This window comes from Phaseolus vulgaris, chromosome 1 (assembly GCF_000499845.2).
Source record: "Phaseolus vulgaris cultivar G19833 chromosome 1, P. vulgaris v2.0, whole genome shotgun sequence".
Classification (NCBI taxonomy): Eukaryota; Viridiplantae; Streptophyta; class Magnoliopsida; order Fabales; family Fabaceae; genus Phaseolus; species Phaseolus vulgaris.
The window spans coordinates 47,832,360-47,852,110 of NC_023759.2; the positions used below are offsets into that span (position 1 = coordinate 47,832,360).

Sequence of the window (19,751 nt, forward strand, 5' to 3'; positions counted from 1 at the left end):
TGTACTTGGTATAATATAATGAATTAATTTTTTAATTGCAATAATTATTCTGAGAGATTTTTGCATATTAACTTAGCATGAAGTTGGTGAACAATACTTCATTTTCTTCGTAAATATATTATGGGATCATAATATTATATAATTATTTATATAATGTAAATTTGTTCAAATTATTTATAATTGTTGCTTTTTTTTATCTAGAAACCTGATAATGTATATATGTTTATTATTGTTGTATGGTTTTTAAGATCTTTAGTTATTTATATAATAGTATTTCATTGTATTTATATTTCATTATGTTTTATTTCATTGTATTTATATTTCATTATGTTTTATTTGTATTATATTACATTACATTTTAATTTAATTTATATCATAAAAGGAAAATTCATAATTTAATATGATTTTGCCTACAATCTGTTACTGGAAGAAACATACATTTACTAATCGTTTTTTGTAATAATTGTACTTGGTATAATCTACTGAATTCTATTTTTTAATTGCAAAGATTAAATTACAGTATTAAGATAACATGAGGTTGGTGATGAGGACTTCACCATAAATACGTAATAAATACATAGTATTAGATAATTTTTTTATATAATAATGTATTTGATCAAATTATTTTATTGTAATGTATTTATTATGACAAAAATATATTCATGAATTTTTAATTATTTATGTTATATTATATTAAATTCATTAATATACTAAAAGTATGTAAACTTATACTATTACAATATATTTCATTTCATTTCATCAACTTAATAATTTATATATATCTAAATAAATTTATTATTTTTAATATTAATATTTAAATATAAAGTATTAGAAAAATTCACGTGCGTTGCACGGGTCAACATACTAATTTTAAATATTTCATAACTTACTACTCAATGTATAAACAAGAAAATTTTAAAAAAGAGTTAAAAAATTATGACGTGAACAAAATTGTGTCAAGTTGACGACACAACTTTAGGTTGAGTTCACAAAGTCGTGCCAAATTGATTCGACTTACTCAAATTTATAATTTTTTTAAAAACGATCCATTTTGATAAAAAAGAAAAAAAATAGCCTCACTGTGGTAACAAAAAAACCGCACATTGCACATTGTTGAGGAGATCATGCCCAAGAACTTGCATAGAGGGGAAGATAGATTGAGAAGAATGATAAAAGTAATAGTCAAGCATATGAATAGGTTCAACCTTCAGCAATATAGAAGGGCACGTTATGCAATATTATTTTCAGGTTTGCTGGGGGGAGAAGTAAGAAAATGAAGATTTATTCACAAGGTAAACATTGAAGATGTCAATCAAACTGTCTGCACAAAGTGCAGGAACCTTTAATCCCTTTACTACATATAAGTTTCCATTTAAATACAATATTTTTATCATAAATATCTCATCCATTCAAGATACATTCATCCACTTTCACAGCAGAACAAATATAGGAGCTCCCATTTTTTAGGGTCCCCAATGTAATCATACTTCTAAGATATAGAGGCAAGCACCTCTAACAAGGAAGCAGCGAAATTCATTTGAGTCTCTTCATTTATTGCGAGGAAGAGTGGCACATGCACGAAAAGGGATTTGATTCCATTCTGCTCCGCAAAACGAAGGGAGTGATAGTAAACGTAATTGCACACGAACCTGCCTGCATCATCTGATGGCATTACTTCATACCCCTTTTCTGCCAAGACTTTGGTGATCTCCATTATAGGAAGTGAAGTCTGCAAAAAGTTGGGCAGAATTCTCATTAGTAAGCAGAACCAACTATGTTTTCTGAATTGGTTTTCTTCATGTTGTCTATGAATACTAACTATTTCTTTATGAGGGAAACAATAACATTTAATTATGGCTCGAATCATATAATAATTTCTCCCCATCAAGGAAATGGAACAAACCCACAAAACTAAATTCCTCTATACCTCCTTACTCTTTTTATTTTTGACAAAATGAGGAGCTAAAAACTGTATTTGCTGATGATTTTCAGAACAGTATAAGAAAATTGGCTACCGTCTAAGGAGTAAGCAGCTGCTTCTGTGCCATCAAAACTAATAACACCTTAAAGAGTACTAGAAATGGTACCCAATAAAATGCTCTTCTATGTTAGTGGTAATCAATATTTTACACTGTTAACACTAAACACCGAGCCCAAGAGTGTAACTAGTTTAGGAATTAGGTGTATGTGCAGCATAAGGGGTCCATTTTACCTCCCTTGTTCGTGAAATTCCACCATCCGAAGGAACAATGGGGACATTCTGCAATATAAAATTATGCAAATTTTAGTTAGGATGCTCTTTGGACTTCTAAAGGTTTGTTGATGAAAGAAAATTTGAAATGAATCCACTAATCCAATCTCACCTGAGGCTTCCAACCCATTTCATCAGGACATCGAAAATTAGCCTCATTGACTGCCTGGTTCTCTATGGCAAACCATGATGCTCCACTGTTAACCCCAAAATGCAGCTGAATAAACAAAAATCAGAAACAGCCAGAACTTACAGGGATGGAGAAATGAAAATATATTCAAATTGATAATGATGTATCCGAGTCTAGGAAAAGGCAAACCCCAGTCAACAATTTATTCAGATGCTCAACCTTTATTCATGATCTTTATAGTTCAGCTTTTGAATTAACATGTAGAAGTGCTAAAAATGAAAGTCCATTACAAGTTTCATTCTAGCTTGGTGCTAAAATTTATGAAGACAGGTTCAAATTCCATTGAGATTTAATCGCAAAAAGTCATTAACAATACATCTGAACATGGTTTGAGTCAACTTAAGACACTAATATTTTTGTCAATCAGTTAATATATCATACTCTAGGAATTGCTACTCCACATAATAAAGTATATAATGAGCAAATTTGGCTGAGTACTATAGTAGTGACGAAGAATCTGTCCACGTTACCCTCTGCCAATGTTGCTTATTTTAAGTTATTAGAGCAGTCTTAGGTTGTTCCTCTGCAGTTACTGCAGACTTTTATTGCTGCATACAGATATTCACAAGGAATGTCTTTTATTGCTGCATACAGATATTCACAAGGAATGTCACTGAATATTCTTCGATTGAGCTATCTACCATGTAGGATAATACGATAATCTCCTTTTTGGTCATATTCAATTTCATATGTTACGTTTATTTCTTTATCCAATATAATTAAGCTAGAATAACATAAATTATCCAGGTTCAGTGGGTGAATTAATTGAGACGTACAAATTAGAATTTGATTACATACATGAACACCATTGAAAAGAATGAATGCACAAAACTATGAGAACAAACAATGGAGCTATATGTCAAGTACAGGGGAACTCACCCAAATAGTTCTATTGGAATTTGAAGATTCAGAGTCCTTGGAAATAACGGCGGATTGTAATCTCTGGTACAGTGGGACAAGTGCTCCTTGACCAGCAGTATCAAGAATGCTGCAGCTCCCAATAACTAAACCCTTTGGCAAACCCTTCTTATTCATGTACTCTATCAAATTATTGACAATTGTTTCGGTCGGATTCTCAGCAACTCCATGGAATTTCTTAAATCCTGTCACATGAATTGTTGTTATGGGTGTTGTAGGACCTTCAGAACCCATTTGCCAAATACAGTAAAGTTGGTAATGATTAGAGCCTCAAATCAAACTATTTTCCAAATACCTGCATCAATAGATTTGAACTTTTATGGGACTGAAAAATTGAAATGTGTTCTACATGGTGGATCATATCCAACGAAATATATCACAGTTCTTAATCTCCATCTTCTGAAAATATTAAAACCATCCAAACCTTTGAGGAAAACACCAGCCAAACTTTGATTCAACATAGAGTTCAGATACTAATATTAATGTTGATGGATTGCATAAACTACCAGAAAAGAAGTACACTTTGAAGAAAGTGCAGCCATTTGACCAGAAATGACAAAAAAAACATAGCAGAAGGGAAGCGAGAATCCGAAGAAATGGGTCTTAACATAATCTCAGAATTCACAAATCTAAGATATCAGTAACCAACAACAACACAAAAATCAGTTTCAAGAGTGGTGAAAAGAAGGGTGATAGCATATGGGACCAAAGTTTTTCACTTTCCAGATAAATATCAGTCTCCGAAGAAAGAAAAGCACTTTGTTCATCGCTGAATGGTAGTAGAACCCGAAAATAACCATAAACCCAAGACCCCATGAAACAAAATTAAGGAAAAGATTATTACCAGCACCCAAATGATAAAAAAACCATGGATTACAAAACAAAAACAAAATTAAAGGAGAAAACGCAACAGAACTTTGATTGAGAGAGAGGGTCTTACAGTAATCTTCAATCCAAGAGATGCGGCATCCACCAGTCTTTATCTACTCAAAGTTTATTAACTGGCGAAGATTCGAATTAGATTTAGAAGAAAAATTAACAGATAGGAAAACACACATAACACATATATATACCCACACACGAATACCAAAACAATACAAGTACAGGTGGGCGCGTGTGTCACTGTGTCACCTTCAAACAACAAACAACAAACGTAGCTGTGGCAAATTATTTCTTTATCTGTTTTTGTTACAATTTCTTCACTTGCTGAGTTTTAGCAATTTTTTTGGAGACTGTAAAAAAGATTGGATTCACCCTTTCAACAATTATTTTGGGTACAAGAATGTGAATAAGAATAACATAAAAAAAAAAAGGAAACAGCGAAGCCAACCAAGGTGTCGAACATGTTTTTCATAATTTCTATAGTAAGTTCTTGAAAACTATTTAAAAATGTTAAAATTAAATATGATTTGAGTAAAGTTTTACTTTATTTGTACGGCTAAAAGTTTTATACAAATAAATAAATGCATTGCTTTGCACTGTCATTTATGCAGCATTGATTTGATATTTTTGTCCTGAATGGAACAAACCAATATTAATTTAATATTAATTCAAATTTTTGATTTTGAGTTTTGGCCCATTTGTCTTTGGAGACTACTTCTCTGTTTTAAATTGATTTTTTTCTATATTTTTTAATAAAACATATTTGTAAATTTATTATATATAACTATTATGTTGCACTTAATAATTTAGGTGCGTATATTTATATTTATTAAAATATATTATAAATTTACATTATTAATATAAGTGTATAAATAATAATATTATTTATTTAAATTTTAATATTAAATATAAATATATATAAATAATAAATATAAAAAATAGAGATACATTGAACGTAACGTGATCACACTTGTATTTACGTTAGTATATATAAATAACTTCATCTTAAAGTCTTACACATTTAAAAGTGCATCAATCTAAATTCAAACAAAAATAATAATTCAATTATAAAATAGACTAAATTACAAAAAAAAAATATAAAATAATTTAAAAATAAAATAAAATATCATCAAATTTCGTTATTCAATATTTAATTAAATTATAATTGAATGAGAATTATGAGGATCTTCTATAATTTTTTACCCAAATATCCTAGTCTTATTCATAACTCAGATCACATACACAATATAGTTAATCATTTAGCACACTACAATAAAGAGGCTAATCACATGTTTTATTACTTAAAATCACGTGGTTAATTAAAAGGAAAAAGAACAATTTTTTTAGATAAGCAATATCTTCTATACTCTTATTCCATGTAGTAAATGTAATGTCTGAACATTAAAAAAAAAGGAAAAATTAATTGTGAATTATAAATTCGACATGACTAAGATACATTATTTTAATTGAGTATTTGAATTTTATTAGAGTATATTTTATTTTATTATATTATGTATCTTTAAAAAAAACTATAAAAGCATTTTTAATATATATAAATAAATAATTATCTTACAAATTAATTTATAAAATTAAATTAAACTTAAATTCAACACTTTCCTCGTTATACAGGGATTCCTCACCCATAAATATTTATTACAATGAAGTGTAAAAGGTTGAAACTTATATAAAAATATTTTACCCTAAGTTCACCTAAACATTAATCTTAACTGTGCCGTTAAGGTTTGGTAGGTGGCTAAAGTAATATTTTATTGAAAAAAGTAGTTGACAATGGTGTTCTACGGCAGGGGCTTCCACCTACGCCATCTTTGTGAAAACTCACTCGGATAATTATTGTTTTCACTTTAATGACTAACTATAAAATTAAGTTCAATTATTTTAATTCATAGTAGAATATCATTTTCTGGAAGAAAAAAAAATCCAGAAAATTCTTGCTAAATAAACAATCTCCCTGGACTCTTAAAATTCAGTGTAAACTAAAAAATTTGATAAATTTTATTTATGATGTGTGACTTGGTGTGATCAAAGTTGATCTTACCTACTGAATGAGAGTGTTTTTTTTTTCTCTATTTTTGTATTTTGAAAGTGGTGTGAATTATTTCTTAGCTGAATTAGTGAAATGAGAGTATGAGGTCCAGAAGTCTATGTCTAGATATTAGGTTTGACTTTGAAGTAAATGCTGTATTATTACGTTGTTGCTACATTTATTATCTTTTGATAATGTGTTGTTTAAGTTGCAGTGTTTGCATTATAATTTTATCTTTAAAAATGTTTTGATGGGTTAAGAAAGAATAATATATATATATATATTATCTTTTAATTTTATTTTTAACAAATACAAAACTTTTGAACTTAAAATCCTCTTTTTTTTGTTTTTAGAATAAATATTTGGACTTGTTGAATATAATTGATATTTAAAATATCGTTCTTGAATTGATATCACGGGCTTAGGTCGCGTAAATAATACATATAACAGAAAAAAAAAAATCAAATTTAATTTTTACTATATTAAAGAAACATGTAATTATATCTTATTATATTAAAATAGAAATTTTATTTATAGAAATAATGTTCATTGTATTTTTATAGACTAACTTGTTATTTCATTAGTTTAATTATTTTGCTCACTTTAATTATTTATACTATTTCTAAAACTTTCTTATATTTTGAACTATTCTATAAAATAATTGAACAATATTTCTATCTATATGAATATTTCGAACTTAAATTCTTTTAAAAAAGTATTATACTAAAGTCAATAATCATCATCATATATTTAAAAAATATTTTTCACTTTTGAAGTTTAAAACTATTATTAAAGAATAATCTCAATAAGTTAAAAGTTAAAGAAGAAAAGTGAATATAAACTGGTATTAAACTCGATTTCTAAATAATTTTAAACTATAGTACCCAAATAATAAACTTAAAATATATTAATATTTTTATATATCATTCTTAAAGTTTGTCACTGAATTTCTTCAATATGTTAAATTTTAATTTTTTTTAAATATCATACGTGATTTTCAAGATTTGAATTTATAATTTTTTTTTTGTTTTTTTTATCTAAATTCGTAAAATATCATATAATTTATATATTTATGTAATTTACAATCCAACTAATACATGCTATACGAAAAGTCACAGTGGTTCAAGCAGAGTGTCTCTACTCCACTGCATCCGAAACCAGGAAGACTGATTGCATCCGTTCTCTCTCTTTGATCACTCTCTAACGAAGCATTTCCTCTGACACGTTGATGTGTGTCGGAATACCAGGAAGGAAGCAAGACACAAACTCCCACGAACAATGTCAGTGTCTTTCTCGTCAACCTCGCTTCCGTTCTCCGAATCTTCATTCGCATTCCAAAGACCACCACATCTTTGCTCTAAAGTATGTTTCTTTTTCTCTTTTATCATCTAAACTTGATGCTCCAAATGCACTCACTTATCTGTGAGTGGTTAAATTAAATATTGTTGCAGGTTGCATCAAATAACTTTCCCTCAGTAACCTGTGGTGGTCGTCTTGCACTGAATGTTGGAGGCACAAGCTTGTGTCGAAGGTTTCGTGGCTTCAAACTGTGGGTACTTGAGAGACTCAACTCTCAATTTCAGTCACCAAAGCAACCTAAGAATAGAATTCGCTTCGAAAATAATTTGGAAAATTCCGGTTCATCAAATGAAAAGGGACCACTTTCTGATTCATCCTCGATTCTCCGTGTTCCTGATGGTGTGCTGACTTCTAATTTACCATTATTCACTTCTCTTCTTGTTTTACTATCTTAAAATTTGCAACATGTTTTCTCGTGATATTCGTTCCCACAGATAAGCTCACTTCCATGGAGTCTCCATCTTTGCTGCAGACAGGTTTGTCTGCTACTCCCATGGATGTTAGCAGAAAACCCTCACTTTGCATTTCTGTCATAGGAGCTACCGGTGAGCTGGCAAAGAGTAAGATTTTCCCTGCTTTATTTGCCCTCTACTACAGTGGCTTTCTTCCTGAGGTACAACACCTTTTATTGCCTCCTTTTTAATTTTTAAGATTGTTGTTTCAGCTGTCCATAACCATGACGCACCTGATAATAAGTGGCCTAAACTGTAATCATCAGTACTGTAACACGGTCTTAGATTTTAAGTCTAACTTGTCCTTACAAAACTTTACTAACTCTTACTTATTTCACATTATTTCTGTTCAATCTGAGACTTGAATTTTTTCTTTCCAATAAAAGCCCCAATTCATATCTTGAGATTTGATTCAAATGTACAAAGTTATTGCATTAGACTCATCCACTTAACAAGCAGCAACAGCAACACCCATAGTCTGTCAGGAATGATCCATAGACTTTGACAAGTTTTACATTGGACTTCGGACTAGCTATGAGACCAGGAGCGTAGTCCATCCACCTATGGAGCTTTTTACGTAAACTAATTTGTATCTCTGTTCTTTTTCCACGGCAGAATTCTTTCGTTGTGAATGAATTTCATTGTTAGTAACATAATATATTGGATTTTGGTATGAAATTTTATTCCAAGTTTTTTTTTTCTACAATGAAGAAATTGGAACATATCAAACTACTAATTTCTAGTGAATCTTACCTTCTTTCCAATTGTAAAAATATTAAATTCAAATTGCCATATCTGCAGGATGTAGGCATTTTTGGGTATTCAAGGAAGGATATAACGGATGAAGACCTGCGATCTATTATAGCTTCAACATTAACATGCCGAGTTGATCATCAGTATGGTTTTCTTATCGCTTCCTAAATTGTTACTTTCTATGTCTTGTTTTCTATTCATGGAAATATCCTTAGCACTGAATTTTACACTCGCTAACTTGGGAAACTGCTTACTAAGTCATGATTTACGAAAATTTAATCTCAACTTATAGCAGAAAAATCTCCTGGAATTTTTTTTTCAAGTAAACATTTTGTGTCTAATTATCTAATTCCAAAGATGTAATTAAATTGGTTAATTTCCCTTGAAACTGAAAGTTACACGTCTTTATCTCGCTTCAGAGTTGAGAATAAAAGAATAATGTCCAGTTGCATTTTTTTCCTTTGTCCAAATTGAATGGTATTCTAACTTGTTGACTAATGTGAAATGCAAAAACTCAGAGAGAATTGTGTGGACAAATTAGATGCTTTCCTTAGTAGAACATATCATATTAATGGAGGCTATGACAATAAATATGGGATGTCCATGCTCAATGCCCGAATGGAACAAATTGAGGTAACTTTGGTTAAATTTCACCAGAATATAAGAGAGTTCTTTTCTGTCTGAAATGAGTTCCTGTAAACTCTTTCACAAGTTGTACATCCTTTGTTATCTGATTCTGTTACAGCTTATTATCTACCTCAGGGAGGATCCAAAACCAACAGGATATTCTACCTTTCTGTGCCACAAGAAGCAGTTTTAGATGTTACGGCTTGTCTTTCTAGCAGTGCTCAGACTCAAAAGGGATGGAATCGCATAATATTTGAGAAGCCATTTGGCTTTGATGCACTTTCTTCCTTTAGGATGACACAATATCTACTTTCAAACTTTGAGGAAAAGCAAATATATAGGTATTTATTGTTTTCCTCCCATCTCACCTATCAGCTCGTGCACACAAACAGAGTGGGTGAATCACTTGAGCACACACAAAGTACTTTTACATAAATTAATGATTCATGTTCTCTTGCTAGGATTGATCATCTTCTAGGAAGGAATCTCATTGAAAATCTCACAGTTTTAAGGTTTTCAAATCTAGTTTTTGAGCCACTTTGGAGTCGTACTTACATAGACAATGTACAGGTCAGTGTCCCTCATTTAATCTGATTTAGCATGCCTTAATTTCTGGATTTTTTTGTAAAGTTAAATGTCTTTTATGAAATTTAATGTTTGTCATCAAATTGGTTTATTAAATCACTGTAGGTCATTTTATCAGAGGACCTGACCAAGCATCCAGGAAGGTGATCACAGTGACCATGGTGTCATTTGAGTAAATATAATGCAATGCATCATTCTGTATTAAATATGCATGAACAACTTTTTCCTCCACCAGTAGCTGTTTATTATATAATTTTACTTAGTCCATTATTACCCATGCAGATATTTCAGTGGCTATGGCATTATCCGTGATATTGTTCATAGTCACATTCTCCAAACAATTGCATTGCTTGCCATGGAACCACCAGTAAGCCTTGATGGAGAAGATATTCGAAATGAAAAGGTACTCCACAGATTACGGATTATAAGCTCTATAACATACCTTATGTTTAGGTTCAGCAAGACCAGTGTCAAGAAGATTAATGTCATCAATTCTATTGGCATCAAAATGATAATTTGAAAGCAATTCTTATTTTAAAGAATATGAACAATAAACTCTCAAAATACTCTTTCAAACACGGTTTTTTTTTTTTTATAATAACTACCTTAACAATCAAATCACCGATTTTTTTTAATTAGTTCATACTTGATATTGTAAACATATTTACACTGACAGAGCATATTCATTAAATTCTAAGTCAAAGAGAAGGAATTTGATTTTCAACATTGTTCATGCTTGGATAAACTGAATTTAGATTTCTTTCAAACTCAATTTAAATGATGGTTGGACTACAACTTGTAAGTTAATGACCAATTCCTTAGTATATTATTAATCATCTTTCTGTCAATTTTGATTATTGAATTCCTTAGATTGGTCATAATTTAAGAAGGCTAATAAGTAAGATGTGATTCGGGAATGATTACAGCTTCTTCCCTTAATCTATACCTAGATGTATGCTTGACATGATGATTGACGCCTTGTCATACAATTTCACAATTGTAAGCGTGACCATCCAATTACTTCATGTAGGGCATCTTCAAAAAAGCATTAAGAATAGAACTAATAACTCAATTAGAGAAGAAGCTTGAATTCAATCCTAACCTGAATTACATCTAATTCACAACACAGTTATTATAGTGCTCAGTTGCTAGGTCAACAGACTACTTTCCTGTGAAATTTAGTCCTTCCACTTATCCATACCTTCTGCTTCTTCACTTCATTCATTAACTTCAAGATAAAGAAGCAATGAAGTAAGAAAAATGACCTAATTCACATGCAGAAATGGCTAAATTACAAAGGAGTGAGTCTAAAACATACTTAACTATACTCTAATAAAAATGCACTAATACTTTATTAATATTTGTTTAAGGAGTAAGGACAACTTTTTGTCTAGATATTATGGTTGTTTGTTACAAATGACAACTTGAAAGATGCATTATTTCCTCAATATTGCCTAGGAGTGTTGGTAACAACCTTCTTTTCCAGGTCAAGGTTTTGAGGTCAATTCGCAAATTGGAGCCTAAGGATGTCATTCTTGGGCAATATAAAGCAAGTGGTGGAGCCAAAGTTGATACATGCTTAAATGGTCTGACACCTACTTATTTTGCTGCTGCACTATACATTGACAATGCACGATGGGATGGTGTGCCGTTTTTTATTAAAACAGGCTTGGGACTCATCAAACACCAGTAAAATCATCATCTTTTCTGTCAATTTTCTTTAGATGTCTACTATGCCCTAAAATTACATATTTAGATATATATTTACAAAATTTGTTTTGTTAACCAATTCCAACACTAACTTGTTAGAAAATATTGATCTTGCAACAACTATGAAATTTCCAATTCTTAAAAGTAATAAATAATAAAGGGGAAAAAGGGAAGTTCAAGATCAGTCAGAAATACTGAATAGTACATGATTCCTTCCTCTCCTGGCCCATGTCTTAAACTTGTACTCAAAGGAAATATTGAAGATCTAAGAGTTGCTTATGATTATATTTGAATTTAACTATTCCTTTAAATGTAATCTATGGGCTTACATAGAATAGGTCTGAAAATTACTTCTCGAAAATGTATTATTCGCTGACCCATATTAGAAAATATGTTAATGCAGAATGGAGATACGGATTCAATTTCGAAATGTTCCGGGTAATGTGTACCGTGAGTGCATGGGGCATAACATGGACCGTGCTGTAAATGAGCTCATTCTCCGTGATGTTCCGGATGAGGCTATTCTGGTGAGAGTTAACAACAAGGTTCCAGGACTAGGCTTGCAACTGGACTCTTCAGAACTAAATTTGCTTTACAAGGACAAGTAAGCACTTAAATGTTGGACTGCTTGTGTGCATCGCACTTTAACAAAGTGATGCAAGTTGCTAACCATACCTACATCTTACGTTGATTATTAATGTTTAAGGTACAACATGGAGGTTCCAGATTCGTATGAGCAACTTCTTCTTGATGTCATTGATGGGGACAACCATTTGTTTATGAGAAGTGATGAACTTGAAGCTGCATGGAACATTCTAACTCCAATTCTGAATGAGATCGACAAAGACAATATATCAGTGGAGCTTTATGAGATGGGGGGTCGAGGTCCTGTGGGGGCATACTACCTTTGGGCAAAACATGGTGTCCGTTGGGTAGAGGATTAATATAAGAACTCCCCTCCTTTTTTTCTTTAGATTTAATTGATCTTTTTGGTCTTTGTATTTGTACTAAGTTTTTTGTTTTAGTCTCTCCATACTTGAAAACTCTGTTTTAATCTGTCTATACAAACAAAATTTTAATGTTTTAGTCACTTATGCTGGTTTTTTGACAGTGTAAAACTGTCACAAAATGAAAACATAGAGACTAAACTTACAAAATTATTTGTATATGGATAAAAATAGAGTGTTTAAGGCATGGGAACTAAATCGAAATTTTATATATGGACCAAGAAGTTAAATAATTTATTAGTCTTATGACTGGTGGTACTTCTGTGTCTATTTTATGTTTCCTACCCCACAAGGACTACCTAGGCCGTGTTAAGGATTTTGAAATAAACTAAAACTGCTGAACCTCGTTGTTTTCTTGTTAATTGCATATATTCTTGAAAGAGAAAAATTAAACAAGTCCAAGAAAAACAAATAGATGGAAAGGAGAACAAGTGAACAACCCACATGTTTTTTTATACATTCAGCATTGAGCCACTTTTACCAATTACTTTTTAAAGTAAAACAAAATATTTAATTTTTGGATGAAGTTCGAAGTTGATTATTCACTATTGTTAGGATGAATCCTTTTGTGCCACAAAATGAAATTACAATAAAATTGTGTATCTGTCTTTTTCCTTGTACATATTAATCAATGTTTTCTCATTTGGTCATTTAAGAATGTAGCTCATTTAACCTCTTGAAAGAAATATAAACATAGGGTGTTTCTTCCTGCATCTCAACAACTTTCTTCCTACATCCCATCATTTTTTAAAGACTATTTTTTCGAAATACTTCTAAAACATACTTCTCCAAACACACTTTATGAATTTTTGAATTTACCTGGAAGTCAAAATATATATTCTAAATCTTTTTTTATGAAATGGTTTTTTATCTTAAAAAAATACATTTTACTTATGAAACATCTCTATCTCAAAATGACCCAAAACTAATAAGGATAATTTGGATATTCTGAATAATATAGGTGTCTATGAAAAAACACCCTAAAACATTGAATTTAAACATGGAGAGAATCTCATCTCAAAATGGCGCATGACAGCACATGGGATGATTCTTGCTTCCAATCCACCATGGGGCCACTGCCACCATGAGTATGGCCACTGCCACCATGCATGCATCTTACATGTTTCACAAAATTTATTTGTTCTTCGCCTTACATCTTTCATTACCATGATAAATATAGTATATAATTTATTTGTTTCACTTGTTATTTTAAAATTTTCAATAAACCAATAGTAAAATATATTAAAAATTAATTACTAACACAATTATTAGACTTTTAGTTAAACTATTGAGTCAAGTCGTCTTAGAATAAGCTGATCGTATATCATTTTGATTTGATCCCTTAAAAAAACGTATGGACAAAAGTTCAATTTGCTCTTAAAGAATTGAATTTTTTCCACTCAACAACACAAAAATAAGGAAGATTTTCTCTTTGGCTTTTTCCCATCTAGAATCCACAAATTTAAGTAGCTTCAATCTTTACTTGTCCTCTATATTATATAAATTATCAGATTATATGAATTTTCTAAGGCCAAACCTTAATTTCGATTAGGAATAATGCCAACAATATTCAAGTCATTACATTTAAAATTTTTCTAATAAATATCATTTCTAACGTGCGCATGAGATGTTAAATTATGGAAAATAATTTCAAATCTTATTGTAAGATACCCATATTAAACAAAGAAAACATTTGATGTTGTTTATATTTTTTTTAACATATCTTTTCATGCAATTGCTTTTTTATTAAACATAGTTACAAGGATTAAGTAGTTGGAGGATTTAGCATTATTCTACTACGAATATAAAGAAAGCTGATTTGAAACCTCATTATAAATAATACTGCATCTTTGGGTCCAGACAGGCATCATTAATCCGGGAAAAGTTTCCCATTATATGTTTTTTATGGGGTCCATTTTCATATGTTCACCAACCTAAATTATTCTTCAGGAAAAAACAAAATTATTAAATTTTTATCAATTTTTGTCCAATTTACTTAATGAAAAATTAATTTAATTTGTAATTTCTCACTAATTTAACAAATTTGTGTGCCTAAAAAAAACTTTTCTACTTTTCTACTACATAAATGGTATGGTTAGAGGTCGAACCGAACAGTCCTAGAATACGCCAGTGTCTGGTCTCGACCGATTCCATAGGAGAATGTTAAAATAAGGATATATTAGTATTAAACGGTACGGAAAATCAGGTAATGCGCATCTTAATCATGATATGTATCTTAATCTCGACCAAATCGTAAAAGGATTCAACAAAATCCTATAAATAGGCACAATAACTAAAACAAAAGTTTATCACAATATTTATTGCACTTGAATACCTGACACTTACTTGAATATTGAAAAACCTTTTACATATGCATTCCAGATCAAAAGTCAAAGACGGAACATGAGAAGTGAAAGAAAAAAAAATGATAGTATTACTTATTTTGGGATATTATGAAAAACATATATTTTTCAATTTAAATTTTTTAATTCTTTTATTATTTTAAATATATATATATATATATAATATTTATATTTATATTCTATCTTAATATTGAGTTGATTGATATAACTGTATTTTATTTAAATTTGTGTAAAACACATATAGAATTGACAAATTATACTTGAGAGAGTTGTTGAAACAAAAAAATCGTTACCTCATGACAAGAGATTATTGATGTGATATAAGTTTTTGATCCTATTGGCAAATAAAGGAAACTTTGCAATATAGAATAAGCATAAAAATTATTCATGAAGTATTATATTAACTTAAGACTATGTTCTTATCATCTTAGTGAATACTTTGTTTATCATATGTAAAAAAAATTATAGAGTGTCGTATCATCTGACATATAAAACAAAAACTTTTATCTTATAGACGAAGCGTGACCATATTTTACGTTTAGTTGTTATTATGAGTTATTGAATTTTTCTCGGACACACGAAAAAAATGTTTACTGCACTTAAAGCATCACTTAGACAAATTATTCAAATGATACTAGTAGAAGAGAAAGTTAAAGTATAATGCACGTAAATTATATAATGTCATCATACATTTATTTTAAAATATAACGCATTGGTAAAGATAAAATCACTCGTTTTAAGACAGCCTTTGAACCATGTCATTTCTTTAAAAATTATTTTGAGGTGTTGTAGAAAATTTTGAAGATGTGAAATATATAAAATATACTAAAATTAATTAAAAAATGTTTTTATTTATATATTAATTTGTATGTGTAAAACAAATCATAGGGAACAAAGTCCCCTCACATATAACAAAGCTCAATCACTGATGAAGCTTAATATAAGATTTTTACTAAATTAATGCTGAACATGATTAAACATCTAGATTGTAAAGTTGTGATTTGGATCCTAATCCAGAAGGAAAGTTAAGAAGAAACTAGGTGTTTGTAATTGTGAGATTTTTGGCAAGGTTAGTTATAAATTCTTAGGAGAGTCAGTCTTCCATTGATTATGGTACTGCTGGTGCTGGTGATGATTATATCAATAAGTTGAAAAATTTAGAGTTGACTTTATTTCTTAAATGTGAGTTTTGGAAGGAGAAAACCCGTGTTTCTTAGCATGTTGAGGAACAGTAACACTAAATATTCTCACAAGACTGCTAAGATTAAAAAAGCCACCGAGAATATTTTTTTATGTTGTCAAATACTTTTCCGATATTTTTTTTTTGTTGATAAAGAATACATAAAAAATGACTTGGTTGCTGATGTGATTCCTAATGAGGTCAATGATAATGCCAATTCCTAATGAGACTAATTCATAAAATAAAATTTAGATAATTTATATGTTATAAATATTCTAATTTTTAGTTAATTTAATATATTCGTATTTAATCAAATTTAAATATTTTTATTTTTAGTAGATTAAAGTCTTCAATCATATTTAACTAAATAAAAAAATTTATACTTATTTCATTAGCTAAAGTTAAAGTTTGAGATGATTAGAGGTTGGTTAGTCAATTTTGTGATAAATATATTAATCATGAACAAAAAGGATAGATATTTTACACCATGAAAATAAATATTAAAGGGCATTAATGTCAATCCAATAATGTGGGTATAGTAAATAAAATAACACGCTAGTATTGACCTCTCTTGTGAGTCAATTAACACGGTTTGAGCTCATTGAATTCATTCAGCAATTTCCATGCTTCATTTTCTGAGTAGAGCAAGTTCATATCAGATCTCAACCCTTATTCGTGCTCTTTCTTCTTCTCTGTTACCTCCTCAAATTTCCTTTTTCTTTTCTCCCATGTTTCTTTTTTAGTTGGTGTTTCTCTTTCTCTGCACAGGGAACTATACATAGTCTTCTCCATATTAATTCCTCTTGTTTTCTTTTTCTCTTTAAGATATAGAGCTACGTTGGTTAATTAAGGAGCATGGAGGGAGAAAGAAGGAAGAGAAAAATTGAAAATGAAGAAGAAAATGAGGAGCTGAAGATGGAAAGGTTCTTTGCCTTGGTAAAGAGGACAAAAGATGTTCGCGATCGACTCTATAAGGAGAACAAAGATGATAACAAGAAGATGGATGAAGTGAGGGAAAGGAGTATTTGGAACCCAAAGTTTGAAGTAGAAGACTTTATTGACTGTGGAGACATGGCAAAGAGTAGTCAGGTTTCAGGTCCTCTTCATCACGATCTTGCTGCTCCTTCACGCAAAGAGCTCATAGAGCAGAAAGAAGATTTTCAAGATGCGACACAATTGGTGCCAGCTGAGGAAGATAATGGTGAAGAGAAAGACAAAAGGAGTGAGCATTTAGACTTAAATCTTTCGTTATGAAATTACAGTTATATGCATATGTATCTGATGAACTGGTTATGGCCTATGAGCCAGTGACTGTGACATGCTGACAACCTTAGATAATGATGATGATGATGATGATTTTGACCCTGTAGTTGTTATTCATTGAACTGAAAAGAAGGAAGAAGCTATCATCTTCTATTATAATCTTTTTTTCACAAGAGGTGAACATCTAAAGTTATCATGCTTGGTGAACACAGATTTTGATCATCTATTTAGTCAAAAAGAAAGTTTTGTTCATGTTTATTTCTCTTTTTCAAAGTTGACGGCACATTTACTGTTTTCTTTTTTTATTTGATTCTTAAATATTTATATTTTCATAAATTATAAATAAGTAATAACCACATTATATTAATTTTCAAAAAGTAATAATGAAGATTTATATTCACTTGAAAAGAGAAAGAAGGAATGGTATTTCATACTACTTAAATACATAACTATGTTCAGATGTTAACAAAAACGATACATAATACGTATTTATAAAGAATTCTAAGAACAGACTAGATGGAAGCGTATTAAACCGATGAAATGATTCTCTATGAATAAATCCTAAATTAGCCAATTTATCAGCACACACATTCCCTTCACAAAAAAAAATATGAGTAACCCTAAACCTGATTTTTCTACAGTAATTAAGACAAGTACTCCATCGATTCCAAAGCATTGAAGAAACATTTTTCCAAAAAGTAAACGCAGCACAAACCAAAGCAAAATCACATTCCAACCAGACATTAGTAAGTCTCATCTTTTGAACTTCCTCCATAACATGTATAACCCCATAAAACTCAACAACTAGAGTAGTATGAATCTCAAGGAACGCAGAGAAAATTCCAATAAATTACCCCATACTCCCACCACGAAAAATACATCCACAAGTAGCAAAACCTGGATATCCCCTAGCAGCCCTATCAGTGTTAATTTTATCCAAGCCTAGTGAAGAAAACTCTCATATCACAGGAAGAGGACGAAGAACTTTACCAGTACGAGTATTAATACAAAAAAAAAACTTAATCACGTTGAAATTCAACATATCATTTTTCATAGAAGTTTTAGACGAGTTACCCACCAAACAAGTTAAATCTTTAATAATCGAAATAGTCCAAGAAACCTCAATCTTATCATGAAAACGAGCAAAATTCCCCTTACGTCATATCATCCAAATGAAAAAATTTATCAAAGAAAGCTTAATCAATTTAACCAAATGACCACTCTTAATAAAAGAAAGAAGATCATCCTAATTAGAGAAATGAAAAATATGAATAATCTTCCGAACTCAACTCCAAATACCCAAAGCATTAGAACATTCAAAAAATAAATAATTTTTTTACTTATCATAAAAAAGCGCAGATGAACAAATATGTAAACCTTTATTTTATTTTGATTACGCTCATTTGTAATAATAAAAGAGTTTTTTAGAATGAAAAGTAATGCTCCAAATGTGAGCTACATAGTTCTAAAGCTTCCGAGCTTTGTCCCCACTAACAGGTGCGTGGCATGGCTGCTAACAGATGCCATCACTAATAATCCAAGACTCCTGCACTCAAATATGTGGACCTAACTATCCTCGTTTCCCACTATTATAACTTCTCATAATTATCATTTTACCAAAACACAAAATCGATACAATTAGAAAAAATAATTGATGTGAAATAAATCGAGTATACACATTTTACATAATTTAAAAAATATTTCATATTTTATCAATCAACTTTATTATATTTTGACGTATAATATGGTTTTTATAACATAACTAAATTTTGATTATAAAATTATACGATAAATACTTTTATATTTTGTTTATAAAAAAAATTACATGAAGAATATACAAGATATTATTATATGATTTAACGATTCAAATCTTATGCTTTATAAAAAGTTATGGAGGAGAATAAATGTAAAAAACTTACTTCAAAAGCAACTTGATCCTTATGCTTTTCTTTTTTACTGTCAATTTCTTCAAACTAAGCAGATCCTAAGTGCTACATTTTCTCCTTCTCTTTTATTTATAGCCTCATGATGTTATTTTCAAGGGAAAAAGAAGCATATGCATGTACTAAAATAAAGCTGGAAAGAAAAATAAAATATTTTTTAAAATTAACTTTTTATGTGGTAAATTGTTGTATGCTTTTTACTATTAATTTTATAAATTTAAATA

General features: G+C 30.1%; 3 protein-coding genes across 6 annotated transcripts; 2 read left to right on the forward strand and 1 right to left on the reverse strand.

Annotated features, from left to right (window-relative positions):
- Nucleotides 1-1,266: 1,266 nt before the first annotated feature.
- Nucleotides 1,267-4,677, reverse strand: LOC137814890 (uncharacterized). Of its 4 annotated transcripts, none has more exons than XM_068617825.1 (6): nt 4,447-4,677; nt 4,300-4,360; nt 3,321-3,654; nt 2,364-2,468; nt 2,213-2,260; nt 1,267-1,729 (listed from the first exon to the last, which is right to left on the reverse strand). In XM_068617825.1, exons 3-6 carry the CDS (start codon nt 3,591-3,593, stop codon nt 1,490-1,492), a joined length of 666 nt encoding a protein of 221 aa, XP_068473926.1. In that variant the 5' UTR covers nt 3,594-3,654; nt 4,300-4,360; nt 4,447-4,677; the 3' UTR covers nt 1,267-1,489. The 4 variants fall into 4 exon arrangements, with proteins under 4 accessions (XP_068473926.1, XP_068473927.1, XP_068473928.1 ...); XM_068617826.1 differs by having other exon boundaries at nt 4,439-4,660; XM_068617827.1 differs by having other exon boundaries at nt 4,458-4,658.
- A 2,707-nt stretch (nt 4,678-7,384) lies between these two features.
- LOC137814891 (inactive glucose-6-phosphate 1-dehydrogenase 4, chloroplastic) lies at nt 7,385-12,928 on the forward strand. The gene is made up of 12 exons (XM_068617828.1): nt 7,385-7,647; nt 7,737-7,983; nt 8,079-8,257; nt 8,898-8,992; nt 9,368-9,482; nt 9,612-9,817; nt 9,938-10,046; nt 10,167-10,204; nt 10,344-10,464; nt 11,548-11,750; nt 12,175-12,375; nt 12,478-12,928. Exons 1-12 carry the CDS (start codon nt 7,564-7,566, stop codon nt 12,713-12,715), a joined length of 1,836 nt encoding a protein of 611 aa, XP_068473929.1. The 5' UTR covers nt 7,385-7,563; the 3' UTR covers nt 12,716-12,928.
- A 3,955-nt stretch (nt 12,929-16,883) lies between these two features.
- On the forward strand, nt 16,884-17,842 carry LOC137814892 (protein NIM1-INTERACTING 3). The gene has a single exon (XM_068617829.1). It carries the CDS (start codon nt 17,177-17,179, stop codon nt 17,573-17,575), a length of 399 nt encoding a protein of 132 aa, XP_068473930.1. The 5' UTR covers nt 16,884-17,176; the 3' UTR covers nt 17,576-17,842.
- The last annotated feature ends 1,909 nt before the right edge of the window (nt 17,843-19,751 follow it).

Excerpts from the sequence above, each read along its gene's own strand:
- LOC137814891 (XM_068617828.1), top strand. The coding sequence starts at position 7,564 with ATGTCAGTGTCTTTCTCGTCAACCTCGCTTCCGTTCTCCGAATCTTCA. Across the intron at positions 7,984-8,078 it reads GATTCTCCGTGTTCCTGATG|ATAAGCTCACTTCCATGGAG; the intron begins GTGTGCTGACTT and ends TCGTTCCCACAG. Across the intron at positions 9,818-9,937 it reads GAGGAAAAGCAAATATATAG|GATTGATCATCTTCTAGGAA; the intron begins GTATTTATTGTT and ends TTCTCTTGCTAG.
- LOC137814892 (XM_068617829.1), top strand. The coding sequence starts at position 17,177 with ATGGAGGGAGAAAGAAGGAAGAGAAAAATTGAAAATGAAGAAGAAAAT.
- LOC137814890 (XM_068617825.1), bottom strand. The coding sequence starts at position 3,593 with ATGGGTTCTGAAGGTCCTACAACACCCATAACAACAATTCATGTGACA. Across the intron at positions 2,261-2,363 it reads AAATGGGTTGGAAGCCTCAG|AATGTCCCCATTGTTCCTTC; the intron begins GTGAGATTGGAT and ends TTTATATTGCAG. Across the intron at positions 1,730-2,212 it reads GAATTTCACGAACAAGGGAG|ACTTCACTTCCTATAATGGA; the intron begins GTAAAATGGACC and ends AACTTTTTGCAG.